At 38.4% G+C, this 12,057-nt stretch overlaps 1 protein-coding gene across 5 annotated transcripts in view; it reads left to right on the top strand.

The window, feature by feature from the left end:
- LOC102237426 (semaphorin-6D-like) overlaps positions 1-12,057 on the top strand; it is a 158,919-nt gene that overhangs the window by 106,659 nt on the left and 40,203 nt on the right. For all 5 annotated transcript variants that reach the window (XM_023330701.1, XM_023330703.1, XM_023330702.1 and 2 more), the window contains 8 exons: positions 937-1,027; positions 2,702-2,824; positions 4,838-4,926; positions 5,090-5,307; positions 6,995-7,126; positions 7,395-7,550; positions 9,796-9,972; positions 10,270-10,407. In XM_023330701.1, the coding sequence (XP_023186469.1) occupies positions 937-1,027; positions 2,702-2,824; positions 4,838-4,926; positions 5,090-5,307; positions 6,995-7,126; positions 7,395-7,550; positions 9,796-9,972; positions 10,270-10,407 (1,124 nt within the window). The remainder of the gene's footprint in view (positions 1-936; positions 1,028-2,701; positions 2,825-4,837; positions 4,927-5,089; positions 5,308-6,994; positions 7,127-7,394; positions 7,551-9,795; positions 9,973-10,269; positions 10,408-12,057) is intronic.

Below are 12,057 nucleotides of genomic sequence, written 5' to 3'. Positions count from 1 at the left end.
TTATTTCTCATTTTGTACTATTCATTTCTTTATCTTTGTATATTACGTATATACACATAACCTGCATCTTAACTCGAGTTGAGCAAATCTCAATCTCGTTGTAATCTGTTGATGACAATGACAAATAAATCTTATCTTATCTTATCTTATCTTATTTTATTTTTTCCACAGTCCTCGTTTTGTTTTATAAATATTGAACGCATAAGCATAACCTTTGTATTCTATAGAACATCAATTAATTATTTTAATCTGCAGTAAGAATAACAATAGACCAGTAATTACGCAAATGTGTCGATCAGATTTACATGGCAAACTAAGCCAACGTGTTAATGGGCTACTAATGTGCAGTATGTGTATATTTCTGTCACCTTACTACCACAAAGGGCATTGAACCTGCTCTGTGTTCCTTTAGCTTTCACAGCCCACAAACATTCACACTGTTGGGTTTCATGCATTGTCGTGTTTGAAGTTTACAACCTTGTTAACAGCAGGTTGGAAAATAGCAGCTTAATATCTGCGGCCGGGAGATAAACTGGCCTGTCTGCCTGAGCAGCGGGACCTCCACACACTGCTTTTATGGAAACGACCCACATATAATGCATCAAATAAAACTAATCTTTATGGTGCATGTTTTGCCTTTTACTACCACAGATTGATTTAGTACTTATCCTTTATATTCAGCTACACATTTTACCACATTTCTTTCAGACTTTTGATATAGAAGACAAATTGATTCTTTGCCATCAGTGCTGCAGCCACAATGCAGAGCTTTGCTGATGTTACTCTTTGTCCCCTAGCTCTAAAACTTTGTATGTGGTCTCATTATAACTTTGCCATTTTTGATTTTTATTATGTACAGCAGCTTGTACTGCCCTGCTATGAAATGTGCTATGCAACTAAACTTGATTGATTGATTAAGCTTTCTCTCTGTTTAAGATGTCGACCCTGGAGCAGGAAGGTGAGGAGGTAGTGGGACAGGCTCGATGTCCCTTCGAATCCCGCCAATCTAATGTCGGCCTTTTCGCAGGTCAGTATTCCAAAGTGGACATTAATTTCAGTGAATTCAAAATAAACCCTTCATAGAATAGACAACCACTGGTCCTGTTTGGTTTTAGTGCATTTTAATTGTACATGTCAGGCTAAGAACCAAACATTTAATGCCACACTGAAGGTATTAAGTTTTCCTACCTATACTTCCTACATATTGGAAATGCAGAAACCTTGGATTTGCTCCCAGAATCTGAGCTTCCATGATGGTGTGTAAAGTTTATAGAACCTTTCAGCTACTATTCTGAAATTTAGCTTGAGGATGTTTTGAGCCTGAACCAAGTTCAGTCGCCCGTCCTGTGAGAAACAGGCTGCTCTCACTCTCAGCCATGCAGTACTGAATGCCTCATAGATTTTTAATGTGAAATAAAGAAAGGAGAGTATTTCTATGACTTGCAACATGTGTTTCTTGAGGCATAAGTCATTTTTAGTGAAGAAAACCCCACAAACACCTAAAAATTATGGCAGTCTAAGAAAACCTTTGACCTAATGTTATGGCTTCTACTACTACTAGTACTAATGTTTTTTCTGCCTTAAAGAAGGTACTTTTTGTTTTGTTTTGTTTTGTTTTTAAATGACCTGAAATCAGTGTTAAATATTTAGTTCCAGGTTTACCATCCTTGTGTACTGCAGTGTTTGAGTAGAGCCAAACCTAAGATGGTTTAAATGCCAAATATAACAGGGAAATAACCAATTTATCTGCTTTTACAAAAAAAAAAAAGCAAACACTTCATAGCTAAACTATGCTTTAATAATTCTCCAATAGGTGTATAATTTTACGATTTAGATTTGATTAGTTTAGATTTTGAAGAGAGCGGAACAAATTCTTCAAAAAAGCATGCAACAGCCTTTTAGTTGAGCTCTGAATTGAATGCTAGAATGATGCTTAATTCTATAGGCTAAAAATGCCTTGAAATGCTTAAATTGGGTGTTAATGAACACAATTTAAAGAAAATATGATGGCTGGTTTTCTGGATGAATTTTACAGTCAACCTGTTATGTTTTTTGTTATTTCACCAATAAATAATCAGTAAATTATGAAAAGGAAGTATTCCCTATTTGACCAGTAACAGTAGAGTTTTTGGATTGTGCAAAGCAAGACAAATTTCTTTTAAGTTACACAAAGTGCAACATTTTTATCTAGAGATCTTGTCACTCCTATTAGATTTAATTTACAAAACAATAAGAAACAAAAGATAAAATTTAATTTAAAGTGGATGTTGACAGAGATGAGTAGAATACATCATTGAAGGCTTGTGTGGTTAAGAGTGTTATTTTAGTTTTAACGTTTGGCTCTTCAGCAGAGATAATTTATAGTTTCCTCTTTACGATTCTTATTTGCGGTTGGATTTACAGTCACTTTGCTAATATTAGCAGTAAAGAAAACTGATACACCCTGAACACGCTTGGGTCAAACTCTGGAAAGAAGTGAGAGCTCTCTAAAGCTGCCAGGTTTCCACTGACATCTGAGCAAAGTTCACACTTGCTGCTCTTCAGACTGGCATGTTCGCCTACATCTGCTCTACTCAGCCTCCTTTTAAAGAACATCAGCAGCCATCTTTGATCAAAATACATATTTAAAGCCAAGCTTTTGTAATTGTGCTTCCCAACAGTGCATCTCAGTCTCTGCTTTTTTTTATTTTCTGTCCTTCAGGTGGTGACTTCTACTCTGCAACAATGACTGACTTCTTGGCGAGCGATGCAGTCATTTACAGAAGTCTGGGAGAAAGTAGTGCTGTTCTGCGTACAGTCAAATATGACTCCAAGTGGCTCCGAGGTAATCATCCACATGTGATTTTAGGCTGCTGTGAAATGACCCAGTCACATTCCATTTGTTCCATTTGTCAACATTATCAGTCCAAATCTGTAAATAATTTCCAGGACTGACAGAGTTTTTTGCTGCTCATTAATCTGTTTTGTGGAACCAGGTTCAAGAAGCTTTGATAAAAATTAGTTGCCTTTGATGAGATGTCTGGATGTTATTTCCTTGATTGCTGGTGGCTGATTAATTCTCTACTTCTTGATTTGTACTTGTGTATTATTTGAAGCACATTCATAGCTCTTAGAAGTTGCCTGTCTGAACATAAAGAAAAGTACAGAATGTAAAGTCCGCTGCCTATTTTATCTAAAAGGAGAACTGATTGTACATCTCACTTATTAAAATGGAATAAGCCTGAATATTGTCATCTTATCTGCATGCTTTATTCCTACCATTTGGTCCTGGTTTCCAAGACAACTCAGTAGGAGACTATGAATAATTTTATCAACTTCTTTTACCATTTTTATTCATAATAGTTATATAAGTAGAGTGGACCCCCAGTATTCACAGGGTTCACAGGCCACTGCCACTAAAATCTGCAATTACCTGAGACAGACTTTAAAACACTTATGTGTATTTTAATAGTTTATGTACCAAATTTACTGTAATATGCATTAATACACACAGTGTAAATAATCTTAGCACTACCACAGAAGCTAACATCCATGGTCTTCCTTGTTTCTACTCTTAGACCACAGCCAATCAGCAAATAGGAAAATGGATCAAAATACCAGTGAATAGCATGTCAAGCAGCATTGTGCTTGTGTAATTCAACTTCCCTAGATGTTTTTTTCTTTTGAATATTTTAAATAATGCTCTATGAAAAAAATCAGCAAATCGGAAGATTTTCTGCAAACAATTTAGAGTTACTTTTGACAGAGAAACCTATAAATAAATCCCTGAGAACTGACCTGCAAGTAGACTGGGTCCACAGTACAATCAACCCTCTAAATAAAACACATTTAATTCATTTAAAAATTCATAATAATTTGTCCATTTTCCACATTAATAGTACTTCAAAACAGTGGCATTACTTCTGTCTAAAAGCACTGGATTGGAAGAACAAAATGGTGGAAGATAAATGAATAACAACTGATAATTAAGACATATTGTACCACTTTTTGCTGCTCTGGCACCTCATGCATTGTTGTCTTTATTGTGGTTAATAAGCACCAGTCCAGGTTTGGTGCCCTGTGTTTACAACATTCACTCTCAAGCTGCTCATGTAGCTGAGCTGTATTTGAAGTAAGTCATAGCTTCTGTTGATGACTGGAAATGTAATGAAAATCTGCCCTAACATTGTTATTGTACAGATTTATGACTGTCAAATGCAACAGTTTGTAGGATAAAGCCACACAGATGCCTTACACAGTGCATCCACTCCTTTGATTGTCCTGATGCAAGTGACTCTACACCACCATCCAAATACATTTATATGTAGGAAAACTAATCTCCACACCTGATTGGATCCAGCAGGTTGACTTTAGTGCAATATTTGTGAGGTTTAACCACACAAATATTGCATCCTCTTTAAAAACCAATGTTCATAAGGAACTATTTAATCTTCTTTTGATTATTGTTTTTGAACTTCCGTTATTTGGCAAAATCTAAACAAAATTTTTACCAAAATTAATTTTTTGGCAGACTTCGGTGAAGCTTGAATCTGAATGAACAGTTTGGAAAACGTCTATGCCAGGTTGATGCTTTTCTAACTCGAGCTGATTATAATGTAATCTGTGTGACCATTGATCCTGGACCATCTGTTCTCTTTTGGTACAATAGTTTTCTGCTGACTGTTTGTTCTTCTGCCTCTTTCCCAATATGCAAATTTGCAATTTCACATTGCTGAAGATTTCTTTGAGCCCTGTGTTTACCACATTCACTCTCAGGCTGCTCACGAAGCTGAGCTGTATTTGAAGTAAGTCATAACTCAAACTGCGTTTTATGATGTGCCTTTTTCTCCGTCTTTAGAACCCCATTTTCTTCACGCCATTGAGTACGGGAACTATGTGTACTTTTTCTTCAGCGAGATTGCAGTGGAGTACACCACCCTAGGCAAGGTGAGCGGAATAAACAACTTTCTTTCTAAGCAGAATAAACGCCAACAACAGCCTCGCTTGTCATGCAAACTATATCCTCTGTTTCTCATTGGCTCTTCCTGGTTGTGTTGGATTATAAATCATCTGGTAGAGGTTGAGGATTTTTCTGCTCCTGTCTCTTCAGGTCGTTTTCTCCAGGGTTGCACGAGTGTGTAAGAATGACAACGGGGGTTCCCCGCGGGTCCTGGAACGGTACTGGACATCTTTCCTGAAAGCCCGGCTGAACTGCTCCGTTCCTGGAGATTCTTTCTTTTACTTTGACGTTCTGCAGTCACTGACCAATGTCCTCCAGATAAACCACCGGCCTGCGGTCCTTGGAGTTTTTACCACACAAGCAAACAGGTGGGGATAAGGAAGATGGGGTGGACGTGACTGCGTTAAGCAAACACCTAAATATTTCTCATGCAAGGTCACAGCATTGATGTACAGATCTTGTACTGTTGTTGTATGACCAGGAGAATGTGAAAGAAATGTACAATACTAAGGGTAAAGTAGATTTTTTTGGTCCACAGCAGCATTCTTTTAATCATAATTATAGTTGCTTAATTATTTAAAGGTTATTTGTGTCCATCTCAATTCACATCCTCAATTTACACACATAACTGCGGCTGTCCTGCATCAGTGACAACCTTATGGTGTGATCAGTCATTCAAACAGTTCTGTTTTCTTTATCTGATTAAATTATCATGTCATTACTTCACATGAACACTGTTCATTCAAACAATTTCTCCAGTTTCTCAGTCAGATTAAGAGTGTTTGTATCATTCACAATTATTTTAGTAAACTACCTTAGTCAGGGGGAAATTTCATACCAGAACTTTTTTTTTTCTTTTTATTCAATCGCCCATGCCACAGTTATTGACCTTCCTTCATTTCATACTTACAACCCAGTTTTGCCAATAACATTCAGCAAAGTTGGAATATACAGAAAGATGGATTTTCTCTTTGCACAACTTTTCTAGATCATCTCTTATGCACCCCAGAGACAAAGGTCACCTCTGGGGTAACCACTACCTCTCGGGCGACCTTCATCTCACCCCAGAAGTGTTTTTGTTTTGTTTTTTTACTCACTTTATATGTGGAGGCTGAAAAAGTCTTGCAATAAAGTTTAATTTTGTCTGATAGAATCAATTGAGACTCAAAATCTAAATAGATTTATTGGCTAAGATTTGTAAACAAGGACTTTGCTTTCTAAGTGCTGCTTTGGTCATATGATTTAAATCATCATACCAATAAAAGAACTATTGATTAGCATTTTTTCAGTTGTCTGACAAAGACCACTATTTTTTTTGTTTAAAATGCGCTGGTGTTTCAGGGAAAATAATATGAGTGTTTTGTATTGTCCACTAAAGTGTAAAACTTACCAACAGTACAGTATAGTTAAGAGGAATTTAAAAAAAATGGACCATTCACACCACAAAAAAGAACAAAAAAGCTAATTTGTATGAAAGTACTTTTGTAATGGTAAAATGACTGTGATTTATTTAAACACTGGTTAAGAGATAATAGAAATTACAACAATGCTTCAGTTGCATTTTTCAAAGTGATTATGAATGTATTATTTGTGCAGACAGTTTGTTAAAAAAATTATTTTTTATTTCCCCTAACATAAGATTTTTCCCTATGAATAATTAATTAATGTAACAATAAGCTACTGCAATAAAAGATGAGTCTATCTTAACAATTTTTGCACATCTTTACTATCCATGCCAGAAAGTGTGAAGGGTGCTTTATTTTGGAATGATGGTTGGGACATCAAATCAGGTTTTAACATTTGAGGTCGTCTCTAAAATTATAGGCCTATGCATAATTATGGATCCTCAGCAAGAAGATGAATGCACTGGTTTAAATGCACAGAATTTCTAAAACCTCAACTTTCTCCCAACATGCATTTGGATTTTTAGCAGCATTTAGATATTGTAAACAGATATATCCAGGTGGCTCTTACTTTGATTAAACCTCAGCTATACATACAGGTGTGGTGAAATTGAATAATTTTAATTAAGAATATCTCCTTCTCCTGGGGCAGCATCACCGGCTCAGCAGTCTGCGGTTTCTACATGGACGACATAGAGAAGGCCTTTAATGGAAAATTCAAGGAGCAGAGAAACAGTGAGTCAGCATGGACACCTGTTCTAGAAGAACAAGTCCCAAAGCCGAGGTGAGTGATGCGTCTTTAAACTGCAAACTGTCACTTTCCTCCAGCTTGTTTTTGTGTGTTTGACAAAAGAGTTTTTGCAGCTGCTGTTATTATTATGCTTAGACATCTTGTGGAAAATATAAAATAATAAAACAAAACACGCACATAAGACACCTGTTCTGCCCGCCTGCTCTTCGCGGAGAAACAAATGGCTTGCAAGTGTTTTTGCATCTGTGTTTGTTGAACGGGATTTATGTCTTGTTCTCTTTTTTTTACTGTTATCGTACAGGCCAGGCAGCTGTGCAGGCGAAGGCTCTGCAGCCACCTACAAGTCCTCCACCACTTTCCCAGATGAAACTCTGACCTTCATCAAGTCGTATCCGCTCATGGATGAGTCTGTCCCCTCAGTCAATGACAGACCCTTCTTCACCCGCACCACCAGCAGGTAGACAATTTGCTCTAATCACCGGACTTATGATAGAAATAAGCAATTGTTTAATTTGGGGGAAAGATGAGCAGACAATTGCTTAATCCCTTAATGCATCAGTCCTATGTTATTAAGGTTCTCAGTTTGTTACAATAGCTCATCATGAACAGAGAGGTTATCATTTTTTTAGTTTCCAGACACGCTAAAGTTGAGCATCAAACTGGCCCTTACTGGCCCACTGGAACTGTAATTTACAGCTGATATTAAAAGTGTACTCACCACTGTATAATAGCAATATTTTTCTGACTAAAATAAAATAAAAAACATGATGAATCATTTAAAAATATTTGGCAACTTCCCTGAAACATATACCCTGCACAAATTAACTGAAACAGAAATAAACTTGCTAGAGGAAAAAATATGCTAATAACGATGTTGCACAAGCATGCTGACTGAAACGCTGATATTTTGTTGAAGTAACTTTTGATTGAATGTTAGCGTTCTGTCAAAAGAACAAAACAAACTATAAATGTTTCACCTAAACTGTTGATTGGTCATAATCATGTGGTACAATATAATTGCAATAAAGTGCAAAAATTGTATTAAAATATCATTTATGTATTGATTGCTTGTAAAATATCGTTTGATCTCAGTCACAACAGCAATTTAATTATAGTTAGATTTATAACACATGCATAGGTCTTCTCTACTGAACACTCAGATAATCATTTCAGAAGTTACTGTAGTTTTCGGGGGCGTACAAACTTTATTTTTCAACAGTTTGCAGCAGCATGTAGTGTCCCTTTTGCTGAATCAAATTAAAAACATCACCTACTAACTTCCATATTGCGGTTCAGTATTTGAGGTTTATGAAGCAGTGGTCAATTCTTTAATGAGCTGTATGCATTTATTCTCTGTAACAACACAATGTCCAACACTAGCAGTGTTTTCACATGCAGGACTCTTGATTGGTATAGACGAGGGAGCTCAGGTGGAACGCTCAACCTTGTACCTCATTAAAACCCATTGAATTTACTCAGCGGTCGATCTCAGCCCACATCAAAGGCAAGCCTCACAGAGAGAGGGTCTTTTTTCGAGTGCAGCCCTGACCTGCAGGCGCTCCACAGCAGCGTGCATTGAAAGGCAGGAAGCCGTCGGTGTATGGGAGAGCGCTTCGCATGTTGTGACATTTGAGAGTCCACTGATGGCAGACGATGATATGGTGGACATGGAATCATGAAGTGCCACAAGTGTTTCATTCACCACAGCATAGGCCTCAGACAGAGGTTGTACACACACATCAGATACACAGATTCAGCCTTCAAACGCACACACGCAGACACAGCATACAGGGGCTGCCTCTGTGCTTCCTGAAGCAGAGCCAGGCTGACAGCCAGCCAGACACTGCTGTGTCTCCACACTGGGGAAACGTGTACCGCTTCACATCTGGCGCCAAAAACATCACATCTGCCGCGCTTTTTCCCCTGGGACCTGCTAGATAAATGAAATCCCACCACAGACGCATCACGCCGTACTGCCGAACCCTTACAGGGATGTGCCAGTCAAGTGTGTGTGGGTAAACACAGCAACCTGTGTGGGACCATCTGGGAGGCGGACACAGGGACAAATGAGGGCGCAGAAACTGCTCCCGGTGTCCGTGGGGAAAGGATCCGGAAGGAATGTCGTGCCAAAAATATTATTAGTCGAAATTTGTTTGTTTAAATCCTCATGCCGTGATGTCAAAGTGCAGTCATAGAAAATGAATGAACAGGCAGTGGACTCAAGGTGCCCTTCAGCAAAGCCTGCAAGTCCCAGCAGCTCCAGTGGAGCCTGCAGTAGACTGTGATACTGGTCAGATCCCTGGTGGAACCACTAGGATCACGGTGAATATGAAGCAGAGTGTTGCTGCACACAAAGCAGCAGCCACCAGACAACCTCATGAATGTCAAACAACGTCATGCAAAGAGAAAGTTGAAATCTGGGACTGAAAACTAGACAGAGTGTGGGAAAGTGGTTGAACAGCATGAAAGATGCATCGATTGAATAGTCGTGGGTGGACAGATAGATGCATTAATAGGATGAAGGGATTAAAGGGAGTAGGCGATGGAAGAAGGGGATGGTGTGTTGGCAGATGAATTGATTGCGCACTGAGGATTTACACAATGAGCCCAGTGGTCGCCCACTCTTTGTTTTGTTTACTGCTGGAACCCAACATTTCCCCAGCAAATAGAATTAATAGTTTTTTCTTTTGTATCCCATTAAGGTTTAAGTTAACCCAGATAGCTGTGGACACATCAGCTGGACCCTATAAGAACTACACGGTGGTGTTCCTGGGCTCAGATAACGGTCATGTTCTGAAGATCCTGGCCAGCTCAGAAGGAGCCAACGCTTCCTTCAACTCCCAACTACTGGAAGACATCGACGTCTACAACCCAAACAAGTTAGAGAACACATCCTTTATATCAGTGTTATCTACCAATGGCTTTATTTCTCTGTTCATTTGCTTTTCTTTTGTTTCTTCCACTTCCTCCTTGTTCTGCCTTGATCAGTCCCTCCCACTTGGTCTTTGGTCTGTTGTAACTCTTTACATCGTTTTATACAGCTGGAGGAATTTTTTTTGTCTCATCTTTTGTCACAGCTTGAAATTCTCATCAACATGAACTTAAATTTACTTATGACATGTTGTATAGTAGAGAAAATGCATGCTAAGCCTTTTTTCTTTGATTCGTGTTCTCAGGTGTAACGTGCGAGGGGAGGACAGGAGGGTTCTGGGTCTGGAGCTGGACCGGGATCATCATGCTCTCTTTGTGGCGTTCTCCAGCTGTGTGATCCGAGTCCCACTCAGCCACTGCCATGACTACACAAACTGCAAGAAGTGAGTAACTTGGAAATATACCTAAAGTATTACTATCATGCAGAGAATTCACAATATTAGAGATGCAAAGATCAGAACTGAGATTTGCTCATACAGATTTGTGTTGATTTGGGGTTCATTCACACCATCCCTGTTTGGTCTGCTGTAATCAAACTCTAGTTTGTTTGTCTATAATGTCCAGCTCATTTGGGAAAATGACTATAGTACATGTATGTATATTACTAAAGAAGGTAGCTCAGTAGTGTCCAAAGTCAGTTCTCAAATATTTTAATGGTTTTCCCTTTTTTTTAACCACACCTGTATTAAATGAATGGGTCATTAATAGAACATGTTGCCATGCTGCAGTGGTAATTCAACCATATTTTTAAAATGAGCTGTGTTGGAGTAAGAACACATGTGGACACAACTCTGAGATTTCCCACAAGCTGTCAATATTTCTAAATCTGACATGTTCCGGGACAGGAAGGGAGTGATAGCTTAAACAGATGAAACAGAACAGCATCTCAATCATCTCTGTGCTTCTTTTGACTTACATTTAAACACCTCACTGGCACTACCCTGCCACCTACCCTGTATTTCCCTCTATGTCGGCACTCTGTTTGTACACTTTAATCATATTAATGATTACTCCTTGAGAAAGTAACTTAGTTAGATTACTGATTACTTGATTTGGAAAGTAACTAAGTTACATTAAAAGTAACTTTTTTAGTTACTTTCAGCAGCTGCTAACAAAAACGCTCCGCCACCTGTGAAAACTACATTGATCTTTGCCAAAACTTAATTGCAAGTTATTTTATAATGGTAACATCAACAATGTGTCTCCACTTATAAGGTTGAACTGAAGGGGAGATTATTAAATGGTTACAGCAGTACAAAAAAAGCTTTAGTAATTTGTGTGTTCCAGTATTGTCAGTATTGTCTGGAAAACCATAAATAGGATTTTACTCCCCCAGCCCCCCAGCGTTCAGGTTCGGCGTTACGGCCCTGCGTTTGGTGTCAGAGCGCAACGCACAACAGCTCTCCTCCTGCAAACTCTGGGGTTTAGGTCTGTTTATTTCCAAGCCCAAAAACCGCTACCCGCAACTCATTAAATCCGCAAGCGACTTTAGAAGAAAACAAGCCGAAAGCTGCTTACAATAATCGGACTTGGTGAGCGAAACTCAAAATACTTCCTGTTTTTCCTGGAACAAAATGCGCATCTCCCTCTTCCCTCCATTGTTTATGTTTCTGTCACTGCTGATACCGTCGCATAGAAACGGCGGTCACTCCCCAAGACACATAGAGGAAATAAAATGTAATTGCAAAAGAAAATAGTAATGCAAAGTAATTTTGATAAGTAACTGTAGTCTGACTACTGGATTTGAAATAGCAACGCGTTAGATTACTCATTACTGAAAAAAAGCGGTCCGACATCGGTCACTAACATCACTGCCTCTGACAGACCCTGATGAGTCTTCTTCCTTGTAAATAGCTTATATTTAGCTCCGACATTAAGTACATTGCTATTAGGGATCTGTGATGCATCAAAAATGTTGTGTCATCGCAGAAATGGCACCGTGGTTACATTCCAACTGATGCTGTTTAATCGTTTATGTTTTTCTATATTTTATAGAATTCAGAAAATAACATTTATATCAAATCTATACAATC

Source organism: Xiphophorus maculatus, chromosome 3 (assembly GCF_002775205.1).
Source record: "Xiphophorus maculatus strain JP 163 A chromosome 3, X_maculatus-5.0-male, whole genome shotgun sequence".
NCBI lineage: Eukaryota > Metazoa > Chordata > Actinopteri > Cyprinodontiformes > Poeciliidae > Xiphophorus > Xiphophorus maculatus.
This window is presented reverse-complemented; position numbering and strand designations above follow the sequence as displayed.